The 14,690-nt window shown below is 35.3% G+C and overlaps 1 protein-coding gene across 2 annotated transcripts in view; it reads left to right on the forward strand.

Moving 5' to 3' along the window:
• YME1L1 (YME1 like 1 ATPase) overlaps positions 1-13,866 on the forward strand; it is a 49,506-nt gene extending 35,640 nt beyond the window's left edge. Inside the window, exons 10-19 of one of the 2 annotated variants that reach the window (XM_047065327.1) lie at positions 2,776-2,928; positions 3,496-3,628; positions 4,372-4,434; positions 6,514-6,626; positions 7,515-7,670; positions 8,438-8,589; positions 9,171-9,297; positions 9,391-9,464; positions 10,325-10,411; positions 12,709-13,866. In XM_047065327.1, the coding sequence (XP_046921283.1) occupies positions 2,776-2,928; positions 3,496-3,628; positions 4,372-4,434; positions 6,514-6,626; positions 7,515-7,670; positions 8,438-8,589; positions 9,171-9,297; positions 9,391-9,464; positions 10,325-10,411; positions 12,709-12,852 (1,202 nt within the window). In that variant the 3' untranslated portion in view covers positions 12,853-13,866. The remainder of the gene's footprint in view (positions 1-2,775; positions 2,929-3,495; positions 3,629-4,371; positions 4,435-6,513; positions 6,627-7,514; positions 7,671-8,437; positions 8,590-9,170; positions 9,298-9,390; positions 9,465-10,324; positions 10,412-12,708) is intronic. The other variant, XM_047065328.1, reaches the window with a different exon arrangement.
• Positions 13,867-14,690: the final 824 nt, after the last annotated feature.

Raw genomic sequence — 14,690 nt, forward strand, 5'->3', positions numbered from 1 at the left:
ATTTCAGCATTTCTCTTACTAATATCCTTCGTAGTAAGGTCCTCCCATCACCCTCACCGACCCAAGTTAGGACCTGATCCAGGTTTACACATAACATTTAGATTTTTCTTTAATATGAAAAAATTCTTCAGCCTTTTATTGTAGGAGTGGGTATGGATCTTTTATGACCTTACAAATAGTGCACACTACTTTGTAGAATGTTCCTCTGATGTTTTCCCACAGTTAATATGATTTAATGACTGTTGTGATTTTTAATAAGAAATACATATTTAGTCTTAATCCCATTTCTCACAATTTCCTAGTGTTGAGAGCAACACTGTGAGGTGACTTTTAGAACCCACCTAAGGTTAGGAGCTGGTTGCCAATAGAATCAACCATGTGATTACACAGCTGAAACCTCACTCTCACCCTCCTGACTGCTTGGGAGGGGAGAGTGGCTTGAGGTTGAATAGTCATGCGTGTCTAATGAGGCCTCCATAAAAACCCAAAAGGATAGGGTTCAGAGAGCTTCCAGGTTGGTAAATGTGGAGATGTGGGAAGAGTGGCATATCTAGAGAGGGCACAGAAGCTCAACAATCCCTTTCCTTTTCCTTGCCCTATGCATCTCTTCCATCTGACTGACTGTTCCTGAGTTGTATCCTTTTATAAGAAACCAGTAATCTAGTAAGTACAGTGTTGTTTCTCTGAGTTCTGTGAGCCATCTTAGCAAATTAATCAAATCCAAGGAAGAGATCATTGGAACCTCCTATCTAGAGCCTGTTGGTCAGAAGCCTAGGTAACAGCCTGGTCTTGCAGTTGATATAGGAAGGGATAGAGGTAGAGGCAGTCTTTTGGGACCAGGGCCTTAACTTGCAGTATTTGATGCTATGTCCAGGTAGTTCGTGTCAGAATAGAGTTGAATTGTAAGACACCCAGGTGGTGTTGGAGAATTGCTTGTTTGTGTGAGGGAAAAACCGTAGGCTAAAATTGGGTACAAAATTGTAATGACTTAATGGTGTCCTTATATTATACAGTTGTACTATAATCATTTATATTGAACTTTTAAATGGTTCTGGTGTTTTGCTGTTAAAATGAGCACATTGGGGGCTGGGCAAAGTCAGTGAAGGGGAAGGGAGAGAGCTTCCAGTTGTAGAATAAATAAGTCAGAGGAATAAAAGGCCCAGCATAGGAAATATACTCAGTGATACTGTAATAATAGTGTTGCATGGCAACAGAAGGTAACTACACTTGTGGTGAGCATAGCATAATGTGTAAACTTACCAAATCACTATGTTGTATACCTGAAACGAATGTAACTGTGTGTCAGCTCTACTCACATAAAAATTTTTAATTATGATAATAAAATCAGTGCTGTGGTGATCATCTTAAGGTCTGAAGCCTTTGCCCACATGCTTAATTAACTCCTTAGAATACATTGGAGATTTACTCATGTGTTATTTATTCATTATGCTAGATTCCAATTCTAGAAATGGAATTGGTGAATTAAAGGAGACACTGCTATTTACATTTGGTTTTGTGCTACACACTGTCTCTACTGAGAATGTTCAGAAGTATCTAAAACTGTTTCCATGAGTCTGCTAATTTAGGATTCATTTATTAAGTCAATATTATAACATCATAAAGAGCATGTTTAAAACCATAAAATAGTGACACTTTTCTTATACAATATCAAAGGATATTGTATAAAATTGTGGGAAAATTCTCAGGTACCAAAATGTATTCTGTAAGAAATTGATACAGTGAGGAGTTAAACCAGTTAGGAATAACATGGCAACACAAGGGGACAGTCTGAAGGGTATTTTTCAGCTTTCCTTTAAAAGGGTGTTTTATGGGATGCCTGGGTGGCTCAGTCGGTTGAGCGTCCGACTTCGGCTCAGGTCATGATATCGCGGTCTGTGGGTTCGAGCCCCGCGTCGGGCTCTGAGCTGACAGCCCAGAGCCTGGAGCCTACTTTGGATTCTGTGTCTCCCTCTTTCTCTGCCCCTCCCCTGCTCATTTCTGTCTCTCTCTCTCTGTCAAAAATAAATAAACATTAAAAAAAAATTTTTTTAAAGAGTGTTTTATGTTAAAATATAGCATTAATATAATTTTGTTGCATGTTTAAATATATTCTGAAAAGTGAAAAGTTGTGGAACCTAAAGAATTCTGTTATTTCAACTTAGAAGAACTTACTGCTGTTATGAAAATTTTCAAACATATGAAAAAGTTACAAAGCTATAGAGATTAACTACTTTACATCTAAAGCCTTTGGTATGCATCACCTAAGACCAAGCACATTATCCTAAATAAAGAGAGTAATTTATCCTACCAAATAAAACTAAATACTATTTCCTTGATTATCTGGTACTCCAGGTTTTTTTGAAATTTTCCTCAAATGTCTCTAGAATTTCTTAAGTATGTTTTTTATGGAAGATCATCAAGTCAAGGGTTCATGTAGTACGTTTCGTTGTTTTAATCTCTTAATCTGTTTTGATGTGACTTTTGTTTAGTGATAAATAAGTTTATATTCCTTTCTCTCAAGATTCTGACTTGTTGAGGACCAATAGATAAGCAGTATTTAAATGATAGAAGGAAATTAGTTTTGGAGAAGATCCTGAAGTTGAATCATTATTTAAAGACATGTTTTGCTTTGTTTCAAAATACTGGTCATGTGTCTTCAATCTCCAAACTATATACATTAATTATTAACTATTTGTTTTATAGGTTCACATCAGGGTTTTGTTTTTGGTTTTGTTTTTTTTAATTTGAATCATTCTCACTTATTTTTTCTTTTAGGAATTCTTTTAGTTGGACCCCCAGGGACAGGAAAGACACTTCTTGCTCGAGCTGTGGCTGGAGAAGCTGATGTTCCTTTTTATTATGCTTCTGGATCAGAATTTGATGAGATGTTTGTGGGTGTGGGAGCCAGCCGTATAAGAAATCTATTTAGTACGTTTTAACGTATCTTTCATACAATACCAAATTTTCTTACTTTTAGGGGAAGAGGGCTTCTTAACCCTTTCTTGGCTGTGTGATTATGATTGATAGCTGACCTAGCCATTGTGGGGGTCAGGTTTTAGGTACTTTAATGTGTGAGCTAAAACAGAACTGTACTTTTCCTCCAAAGAGAAGAGCCAGGAGAGGTGTTTGACGAGGTTGGGGGCTGTTGTAAAGCTGGGTTTTTTGTTGTTGTCCTATTCATTTTATTTGTTAATCTGATAGTATGTAATTAAAGAATAATTAGCCTCAAATCTGATTGTATATGGTTTGTGCAGTTGGAAGAGTGAATACTCAGTTGTTTGTGTTGTATATTATTGTATATGATACAGTTTTTTTGAGGCTACTGTTCTTAAATCCGTTTTGAAAGAAAGAAAGAGACCTCCTTTTGTGTTGTGTCTCCCAAATGAATGTCTTTTGTTGGCTTTTGACAACCTTACAGGTTTTTCATATTTATATGACTTTGTTCAAAAAGTATTGATTTCATTAAACTTATTGGAATCTCTTTTGTTTTCCTAGGGGAAGCAAAAGCAAATGCTCCCTGTGTTATATTTATTGATGAATTAGATTCTGTTGGTGGGAAGCGAATCGAGTCGCCAATGCATCCATATTCAAGGCAGACTATAAATCAACTTCTTGCTGAAATGGATGGGTAATTGAATCTTCCTCTGTCTTTGGAATATGGTGATATATTTGATAACATTCAAGAAATTGGAAAAAATATAGACAACACAGTAGTCCCTAGTGCAAGAAGGCCAGACAAGCTTCATTCTCTGTATTGTGTTGTGTCCATAACTAATTGATGTATCAACTGTTCTTAATTAATGACCTCTACACCTTTTTCATTAATTGTAGTGTGACAGGAAAGTACTGACAATAGTAGTCTCTTTGGAGATGTAAAGGGATTGTAGACTGGTTTCTACACAATTTGTGACTAGCTTCTAATGTTGTTGCAGATTAAAAGTTTGTATCAATTTTTATAATCTGAAAAGCAAGAGGTGGGGTTGCTTTGAAAGAAGTAAAAATGTCTTAAAACCATATAAGGCAGTTTGGAACCCAATAGGAAGTCTAGGAGCAAATCATTTGAATTGGTAAACTTGAGAATAATTTTTCACAAATAAGTCAGGTACACAAATAAGCCTTTGTGAAGATCTGTAATTGTAGGTGACTTTGTGATTTATTGTTAGCAGTTTTATTGAAGTATTCTGTCCCAATAACATTTGTTTTTTTCAAAAATTATTTAGTAGAGATGTCTTATCACCTGGGTATAAACAAGATCACTCCCTTTTCTTTGCTGTTACTAAAATTAATGATAAACGGTTTTGTGTAGAGCATTTCTATATGTGTACTCTTTTAATTTTCAGTGAAAAGGTACTTTTGTTTCTTTTTTGATAGTTTTAAGCCCAATGAAGGAGTTATCATCATAGGAGCCACAAATTTCCCAGAGGCATTAGATAAGTAAGTGTGAAAAGACTTCTTTGGTAACTAATGATCATACTAGAACATGGATGAACTTTAAAAGAGAGGGAAGCCCATCACAAAACATCATATATGGTTTCATTTGTATGAAATGTCTCAAATAGACAAATCCATAGCAACAGAAAGGAAATTAGTGGTTGCCAGAGTGTGGGAAGAAGGGGGAGTGACTGTGGGGTTTCTTTTGGGGTAGGGGAATAAAAATATTTATTATTTACTAATTTATTATTTAATAACTCAAATGAGAGTGTTGATAGCTGCACGACTCTGAATATATGAAAAACCATGGGATTATCTACTTTAAATTCTGTGATATGCTAATTATATCTCAGTAGAGCTTTAAAGAATCTTTTGACAAACTTTGTATCACAAAATTTTAGGCTGGTGCAGAAAATTGTAAAATGAAACTTACAGTTTTAAATTTTTGTTGTACTTATCATAGAAGTTACTCTTGTTTTCTTTCTTAATATGTTGATTTTTGAGAGAGAGAGCGAGTGAGCGCAGGGGAGGGGCAGAGAGAGAGAGGGAGAGAGAGAATTCCAAGCAGGCTCAGCACTGTCAGCTCAGAGCCCAACGTGGGGCTTGACCTCAAGAACAGTGAGGTCATTACTTGAGCTGAAATCAATAGTAGGACGCTCAGTGGACTGAGACACCCAGGTGCCCCTGAGTTACTCATATTTTTCTTAAGTTTACTGATTTTTGAGAAGCAGAGGTGGGGGGAGAATTGGCAGAGGGGCAGAGAGAGAAAGGGAGACACACAATCTAAAGCAGGCTCCAGGCTCGAAACTGTCAGTGCAGAGCCCAACACGGGCCTCAAACCTATAAACCAGGAGATCATGACCTGATTCCTTGGTTGACTGACTTGCATGTTTTTGTTTGAGGGTTGTGTGCTATCTATCTGTATCAAACTTTGTTCTGCCTTCTGGTTATTGAAACTGTTTGGGAGGCATGTTTCTAAATTTTTTTTATGTTTTATTTATTTTTAAATTTTTTTTGTTTATTTAGTTTTGAGAGAGAGAGATAGAGTACAAGTGGGGAAAGGACAGAGAGATACACACACACACAGAATCTGAAGCAGGCTCCAGGCTCTGAGCTGTCGGCACAGAGCCTGACCTGGGGCCTGAACCTGAGAACTGGGAGATCACAATTTGAGCCAAAGTTGGACGCTCAATTGACTGAGCCACCCAGGCACCCCTAATGTTTTATTTATTTATTTATTTATTTATTTATTTATTTATTTATTTATTTATCTATTTATGTACTTATTTATTTAGTTAAAAAAATTTTAATGTTTGAGAGAGAGAAGGGGAGAGAGAGAGTGTGAGAGAGTGGGGGAGGGGCAGAGAGAGAGGGAGACACAGAATCTGAAGCAGGTTCCAGGCTCTGAGCTGTCAGCACAGAGCCTGACGTGGGACCCGAACCCACAAACTGGGAGATCATGACTTGAACCAAAGTTGAACACTCAACTGACTGAGCTGCACAAGCGCCCCTATAATTTTATTTGTTTATTAAAAATTTTTTTAATGTTTATTTTAGTGAGAGAGAGAGGGAGAGAGATACACAGGGTGTGAGTGGAGGAGGGGCAGAGAGAGAGGGAGACACAGAATCTGAAGCAGGCCCCAGGTTCTAAGCTGTCAGCATAGCTCCCAACGGAGTGCTCAGACTCGTGAACCGCAAGATCATGACCTGAGCCAAAGTCAGACGCTTAACCGACTGAGCCACCCGAGTGTCCCTTGATCCGTGTTTTAAAAGGAGTTGTATGCATATTTATGCTCAAAACACCAATCTAAGGTGAAATAGGTGATGGGGATTAAGGAGTACATTTGTCGTGATGAACACTGGGTAATATGGAATTGTCCAATCACTATACTGTACACCTGAAACTAATATAACACTGCATATTAAGTATGGTGGAATTAAAATGAAAAACCTCAAATCTCCAGTCTAACTTCAATTGCCATTATCTTTCCATCTTGTCTTTAAAGTGTCAGTCATATTTAATTGGACCTTCATCATAGTCAGATTATTAATTTATATTTTCTTTTTATATTCTCCTTTTAGTGCCTTAATACGTCCTGGTCGTTTTGACATGCAAGTTACAGTTCCAAGACCAGATGTAAAAGGTCGAACAGAAATTTTGAAATGGTATCTCAATAAAATAAAGTTTGATCAGTGTAAGTCTAATTCCATTAACACCAACTTTATTATTATCTCTATAAAAAATGGTAATATTTCATTCCACCCTGTTTGTGGTCCTTACTTGATAGATCTCTCCAAAGACCAGTTTGTTTTACATGTCCTTTTTCCTCTCCATTTATATGTCCTTTTTAAAGTTTATTTATTAATTGTAAATACAAGAGATTCTATCATTTGAATCCTGATTCTAAAGGAAGTTTTCTTCCAAGTGTTCAGATACGTAATACTTGAAGATAAATGTATGTATAAATGCTTTGGGGATGAATGTAAAATATGAAATACTAGGAAGCATATATAATCACTTTGGGGCTAAAAGAGGCAAACTGTAAAACAAAACACATGAAAATATTATGGACTCAAATAATAAACACAGCTGTCACGCTGTACTATTTTCAAAGATAGGTGAATAAATTTGTTAAACCAAATATGTTTCCTATAATAAGGAGAGCATTTATAAATGTACATATAATACTATATACGTATAAAGTATTTAAAGATGAAATTCAGAAAATAAAAACAATATTTTATCTTTGAGTATACTTTATCAGTTTGTGGTTAGGCTAGTAACAATTTAGGTCATAATTTGAAGGTTTATAAATCATGTCTGGCAACTCTGCATTTCTTTGTTTTTCACAAAGTTATTTAAATTTAAGAACTTTTGTGATTTGTCCCGTTGGCAATATTAATAGTATATTTAGTGGCAGTTTGGGCTTTTCTCCTCTAGAATTTAATAAAGTGAATTTATTTGGTAGTTGCAGTGAGATAAATATTTTAAGTTCTAGTTGAGGATAGCTTTTTTCTTTTGGAATATGAGTTATTTGTGAAGAGCTCTTTTGGAATTTCAATGTTGTCTTCTATTTTCATAGCTGTTGATCCAGAAATCATAGCTCGAGGTACTGTTGGCTTTTCTGGAGCAGAGTTGGAGAATCTTGTGAACCAGGCTGCATTAAAGGCAGCTGTTGATGGAAAAGAAATGGTTACCATGAAGGAGCTAGAGTTTTCCAAAGATAAAATTCTAATGGGTAGGTTTTCTCTGTCTCTCTCTCCCTCTCTCTTTTTCTTTTCCTGTCTCACCCTGTTCATTATGTTAGAGAATAAATTCTTCTTTTTGAGAAAAAGGTTATAAAAAAGAAAGGTACAGGAGCAAGAAAATATATACTCAGAAATAGCCATACAATTGGGCCTCTTAAGAACAAATACAGTTTATATGATTATACTGTTTGGGGGCATGGGTGTCATGTGTTTTCTCTTATCTGATAGTGCTGCTAAAAGATTAAGTTAACTGGGGCGCCTTCCTGGCTCAGTCAGTTAGGTGTCTAACTCCTGATTTTGGCTCCGGTCATGATCTCACGGTTTGTGAAATGAAACCCCGCGTTGGGCTCTGCCCTGAGAGCACAGAGCCTGCTTGGGATTCTCTCTCTCCCTCTCTGCCCCTACCCTGCTCACACAGACCTGATCTTTCTGTCTCTCAAAGTAAATAACCTTTAAATAAATACTAATTTTACTAATTTTCAGTATTTGATTTTAAATCTTGATTGAGTTCAAAACAGGTTAGTTAGGACATTCCTGTTAAAATTTACATTTATTTTCTAGAATTAAACTTCCCTTGTTGATAGTAAGGATTAAGATGATAGCTCTTACAATTTTGTTTGTCACTTGGAAAGTTGTTTAAAATATTCATTAATTATATTAAGTCATGTTACACTAAGAATTACTTAAAGGCAAATGGGTTTTAGTTGTCTAATTATACCTTCCTAATGGAGTGAATTAATTAAAATTTTATCCTTAGGGCCTGAACGTAGGAGCGTGGAAATTGATAACAAAAACAAAACCATCACAGCATATCATGAATCTGGTCATGCTATTATTGCATATTACACTAAAGATGCAATGCCAATAAACAAAGCTACAATCATGCCACGAGGCCCAACGCTTGGACACGTAAGTATCTTGTGGCGTTTGTTTATTTGTTTGTTTTCCTTTCACATAGCACTCTCCAAAAGCTGATGAAGGGAATTGTTGATGAAAATAATTTAAAAGAAAATTCAACTAATTCCCAAGTTTGTGGATCACTTTCTTCTGAAACATTCTGACAACAAAGGAGTGACAGCAAAGGATCATTCTTAAATATGTCTTTGTGCTCTTCCCTCCACAGAGAAACTGTTGGCGGTTCAAGAGTTTTTCTAAGGTTTTTCTCATTGAGTACACGTTTCATTCTCATCTCTTTCTAATGATAGACATTTTAAGCACTTACGTGTACCCGGGGATAAGTTTGTCCTATTGCAGCGTTATGTATCTATTACATATATAAAATGAATTTTTGCTCTCTAATAATTTTTCTGATTTTTTGTGCTGCCAGTTTTGTCATCAGTCACCCAATGACCGTCTCTACTGATTGTCTCAGTTAGAGCTGTCAGCATCATGATTTTAAGTACAATAGTGAGAGCCAAATGGTAATTCTGATTATTAATATAAATATTTCAAGCGGTATCTAAAGTTTTTCTTTGTTTCCGATTGTCTAGGTGTCCCTGTTGCCTGAGAATGACAGATGGAATGAAACTAGAGCCCAGCTGCTTGCACAGATGGATGTTAGTATGGGTGGAAGAGTGGCTGAGGAGCTGATATTTGGAACTGACCATATTACAACAGGTTGGCTGTAACAAATGGCTTTAGTTCAAATTGTGCTTGCTGATTTAAAGATTTTTTTAAAAAATTGAGTTCTTTGTATATTTTTAAATTTAGGTGCTTCCAGTGATTTTGACAATGCAACTAAAATAGCAAAGCGGATGGTTACCAAATTTGGAATGAGTGAAAAGGTAATAGCCACTTTAAACTTTTTTTTTTTAATGTTTATTTATTTTTGAGAGAGAGAGACAGAGTGTGAGCGGGGGAGGGGCAGAGAGAGAGAGGGTAGACACAGAATCTGAAGCAGCCTCCAGGGTCTGAGCTGTCAGCACAGATCCTGACACAGGGCTTGAACTCATGTACTGTGAGATCATGACCTGAGCCGAAGTCTGATGCTTAACCGACTGAGCCACCCAGGCACCTCTATAATACTTCATTTTCTTCCTTCCTCATGGATCAAATGATAATTTGCCAAGTGCCTCTTTGTGAGAGAGGGTTCTCATTATAAATTGATAACATTTACTTTTCCCATCTCAGCTTATTCTAAACTGAATGTCGTTGTCTGAGTGATAAAGTTTAGTATTCTCCTTCCATTCTAGCTACCTGGATAGTAGTAGGTAGTATTTCATGAGCTAAGCAGATGTTGAGATCTTCTATTTCTCTTTGTATGACATAAAACACCTACTTGCTCAGCTTTCTTACTTTACCGTTTTCGCATATTTCACTTTCCTACATTATCACTGTGGCTTCATGAAGCGCTGCTAATACACTGCATTGTGGATTTCTAGATTAGGAATAGCTGTGAAGGTTTTCTAACAGGGTACTCAGAATCATATGTATAATTTTAATTTTTTTCTCTTGTTCATACTTTTAATTTAGTCTTAAACTTTCAGAAGAATAAAGAAATTTCTTTGCCTTCAAGGTGTGTTTATATTGAATTTCTTCCTTTTCCCTATAATGTTTCCTTAAGTATAGGATAATACTTCCTCTGTTACATTTATTAGTGGTTTAGGGTTTTTCTGTTCAATTTCTTTCTTCTTATTTGTTTTAGCTTGGAGTTATGACCTACAGTGATACAGGGAAACTGAGTCCAGAAACTCAATCTGCTATTGAACAAGAAATTAGAATCCTTCTAAGGGTAATAGTCATATTTTTCTATGCTTATGTATCTATCTAGTCATAAATAGTAAGGTACTTCCAAGGGATATTGGTTGTCCTCTATTCTTTAGAAATGTCACTATATATATATATATACACACACACACACATATATATATATATATGTGTGTGTGTGTGTATATATATATGTGTGTGTGTGTGTATATATATATGTGTGTGTGTGTATATATATATGTGTGTGTGTGTGTGTATATATATATATATATATATATGTACGTGTATATATATATAAAATAAAGATAAGTGCACCATTGCAACTATGATTTTAATATGTCATTTGGGATCCTCTTGTCATAGAGTGGAACTTTGTTTTATTCTGGCCATAGGCTAAGAATGGTTTATATCAATAATTATAAATATTCTACGTTAGCTGTGAAACCATAGTGCTGTGAGAATGGGGTATGTTATTTGAGTCTTTATTGGTGTATCATTCTGATGTATATTTTATTCAACAAATATCATTTGTTTTGTGTTAGCTGTGTGCCTGTGCTGAGAATGAAGAACAAAGGTCTTTGAAAACAGAAGTCTTTTTTATTTAAATGCCCAGTAGCTGTATAGTTGTATGTGCTGTTTACTGAGAAAACGCAGATGATGGCCTAAGGTGGGGGAAGTTTGTAGATCACAAGCTCAGTTTCTTACATGTTGAACGTGAAATGTCTTTTCACATTCAATGTCATTTCATTGTTCATGTGAAGATTTCAAGTTGGGCAGGATACATGGGTCTGGTGCTTAGTGTAGAGGTTGGATATGTGCATGCCATTTGGATATGCATGATGTCACGTTTTGGAATGGACAAGACTGAGTTAATGCCAGGTGTCTAGTGAATGAGAACTATAATTAGGGTAGGAGATAGCAAAACGAAGGATATCGGATAGGGCTGTATAGTCAGATGGTGTAAACTTCAAAGGAATCTTGCTTTATGTAATGGTCTGGCAATGGTGAGGGGAACAAAGAACTCAGCTCTTTACCCTGAAATGTCTGGGATAAGAGTGAACTAATAACTGTCACTTGAGGGCTTAGAAGTCTCCCTAGGAGGGCCAGCATTTATTTAAAAACAATTTTTTTTTAATATTTATTTTTGAGACAGAGAGAGACAGAGCATGAGCAGGGGAGGGGCAGAAGGAGACGGAGACACAGAATCTGAAGCAGGATCTAGGCTCTGAGCTGTCAGCACAGAGCCTGATGTGGGGCTCAGGCTCACAAACTGCAAGATTATGACCTGAGCCAAACTGAACCACCCAGGCACTTCTAGGATGGCTGGGTTTTGATTAACTCAAGAAGGTAGAAGAAATGCTTTAAGGAAGTTTAGTATACGAAAAGTTTATATAATGGAAAAGTTGAGAAGGTGTTTCAGAACAGGAAGTTCCTCTGCCTTCGCAGAAACTTCATTCTCCTTCTTTTATTATTTACGTTATTTTGAGTAAATTATACTCTAGTATTCCTAGAGCATTGGAAATACTCCTTTTTTGCTCTAATACATTTGTGAAAACTTAAAAACCATAATAAAAGTTGGATTCTTTTTCTGAAATGGTAAGATTAGGAAGGCAAGAAGGTACTCTTTCCACTAAATGGCACACTTTTGTCGTTATTAATGGAAGTGATTACTAGTTTGTAACATTTTAGGTTCAAATAATATGAAACTTAAAAGTATAAAAACCTAATAGTTGTCTTACATGTTACCATGTAAGAGTTTCATTCCAGCAGAATTTTTAAAGTTACTACTAATTCATCCCTGATTATTAGTTATAATATTCCATGATAATTTGTACTACTTTATACTTTCCTTGATTTGGATTATTTCACTTGAACATAAAAGTTTTATTCAGAATGTCTGATGATGTCTATTTGTAATAATTGTGTTATGTTTCTTTGACCTACCTATGCTTTTTGGTGTTGGTCAATTGATGTTGTCACAGACTGACAGTGAGTTGTTACCAAGGAAAAGAACAGAAAAGTAGATCTTTTCTGGCCATTTCAATTGTATAAATGGGTGAAATCTCACAAGGTAAAAGGAACAAAACCTCCCTTTCCTTTTTACACATGTATATTGAATAGAGAAGTAGATTTCTTTGTTCACAGACCTTATTTTAAAAGTAAGTACAATGTGTACTTTTATATCTTTAAGTAGCTCCTTGTCTAAGTAGTCCTCAGTTATCCATGTGATAGATTTTCAGGTTAAGAATAGAATGTTTGTTTCTTATTTATGGTTTTTGCTTATCCTTTCTGCCTCTTAGATACCTGCTTTTTCCATTTCAGGACTCATACGAACGAGCAAAACACATCTTGAAGACTCATGCAAAAGAGCATAAGAATCTAGCAGAAGCTTTACTAACCTATGAGACCCTGGATGCCAAAGAAATTCAAATTGTTCTTGAGGGAAAGAAATTGGAAGTGAGATGATAACTCTTAAAATGGATGCATTGCTGGTTTTACTGCAAGAATATATAAGTAGCATTTCAGTAGTCTCCTTTTGCAATGCTTTTCTCCCATTCTTGACTTAGTATCATCACTTAAGGGTCTGAAACTCTATGTTAGTCTTTTGTCACATTTAATCTAATTTTGGTTATTCTCATGATGACACCTATTGCAAATTATCAGCCCATAGCAAATATGTTAAAGAAAATAAAGAACTATTAGGATTGAAAACAACTGGTTTGAGCAATGTCAATCAGTTATTAAGTTGAAAATAAGTAATGATTTTATGGGTGGTTCCTTTACCAGATGTGAATTAAAATTGTGCCTTGGGCTCTTGGGAAGTATTTTGTACTTGGCAGAGTAAAATTGTTGAAGGATTGTCTTTGTGTTTAGCTGGTCCCACTTACCTTTGATAAAGAAATGATACCATTTGGCTGTTGGTGAACCATATTTCTATATAGGTCAGTGGAAACTTCATTAGGAAGCACTTAATTATGCTCCAGATTGTCCATATAGAAAATAGTTCTGTTTTTGTTTTTGTCTGTCAAAGAGTAGAGAATTGTAAACATATAGCTATCATCAGAATTTAAATGATTATAATCTTTTAGAAATGCAGCTTGCATTTTCATTGTCTTTTTTTTTAACATCATTATCACTCTTACTAATGAAATTTATTTCAAAGCAGCAAGTATCTTGTTAAATAAAAAGTAACTCACTTCAAATTCTGAATAACTATATAATTGTGCTTGGTATTGAAAGAAAAATTAACCCCAAATCTCAGTACCTTCTAAGTGAACTTTGGATTACCCTGTGTTAGAAATGGAAAGTTGTGTTTGCTTTTCATTCAGATTTTGTGAATATGAACATGTTGTTACAGGATTTACAGATGACTTTATTTAACTCAATAGAAAAATTATTTTAGAGCTCATTGTATTGGTTTTACAACCAAATTATATTCTTGAAGTGATTTTATTAAAATTATCTACAGTTTTCTAATAACTTTTAAGCTGTATATGGTCTTCATTGAAGAAGTTGATAGAGGGAGTTTGCTATACAATATCCTTTTCTCTTTTTTTTTAATGTAATTTTAAATTTTGATCTAATTTCAAATTTATAGAAATGTTACCAAAATAATAAAAGGAACTCCTATATACCCTTGGTCCAGATACACCATCCCATTTGTTAATTGCCCACCTCCCTTTCTCCCTTTCTTTTCTCCTTTCTTCTTCCCTCTCCCCCTCTCTGGTATATATGTATGTATGTACACGTGTCTTTGTGTGGATGCATGTTTTTATTTTTCTTGGATAGACTTCTAATATTGAAATTGCTAGGTCATGTAGTAAATTTCTGTTTACCTTTTTGAGAACCTGATGAACTGCATCTACATCATTCTGTACATCTTCTACAGTACTTATAGTCTCTCTTTTAGATAAAGCCATTCTAGTGTGAATGAAATATTAGCTCATGGATCTAATTTACATTTATCTACACTAGTGATATTGAGCATCCTCTCCTTTTTTATTGGCCATTTGTATATTTTCTTTGGAGAAATGTCCGTTCAGACCACCCCATTACTTTTGGGTTGTTTGTCTTATTACATGTTGTAAGAGATATATATTCTAAATACAGTTCCCTTATCTTGCTTTTTTGATCCAGTCTGACAATCTCTGTTATTTGAATGGAGTGTTTAGTTCATTCAAATTTAGTATTGATATAAATTGTCTTTACATCTCCCGTTGTGCTTTTTGTTTCCTGTTTCTCATATCTGAAGAGATCCTTGTGTTCTTCCTTTTTTGAGTTACATATCAGTGGTTGACCTAGGG

The sequence above is a fragment of the Lynx rufus genome, unplaced genomic scaffold, assembly GCF_022079265.1.
Source record: "Lynx rufus isolate CCGP_SWC_20201006 ecotype Redwood Valley unplaced genomic scaffold, mLynRuf1.p SCAF_7, whole genome shotgun sequence".
NCBI classification, from domain to species: domain Eukaryota; kingdom Metazoa; phylum Chordata; class Mammalia; order Carnivora; family Felidae; genus Lynx; species Lynx rufus.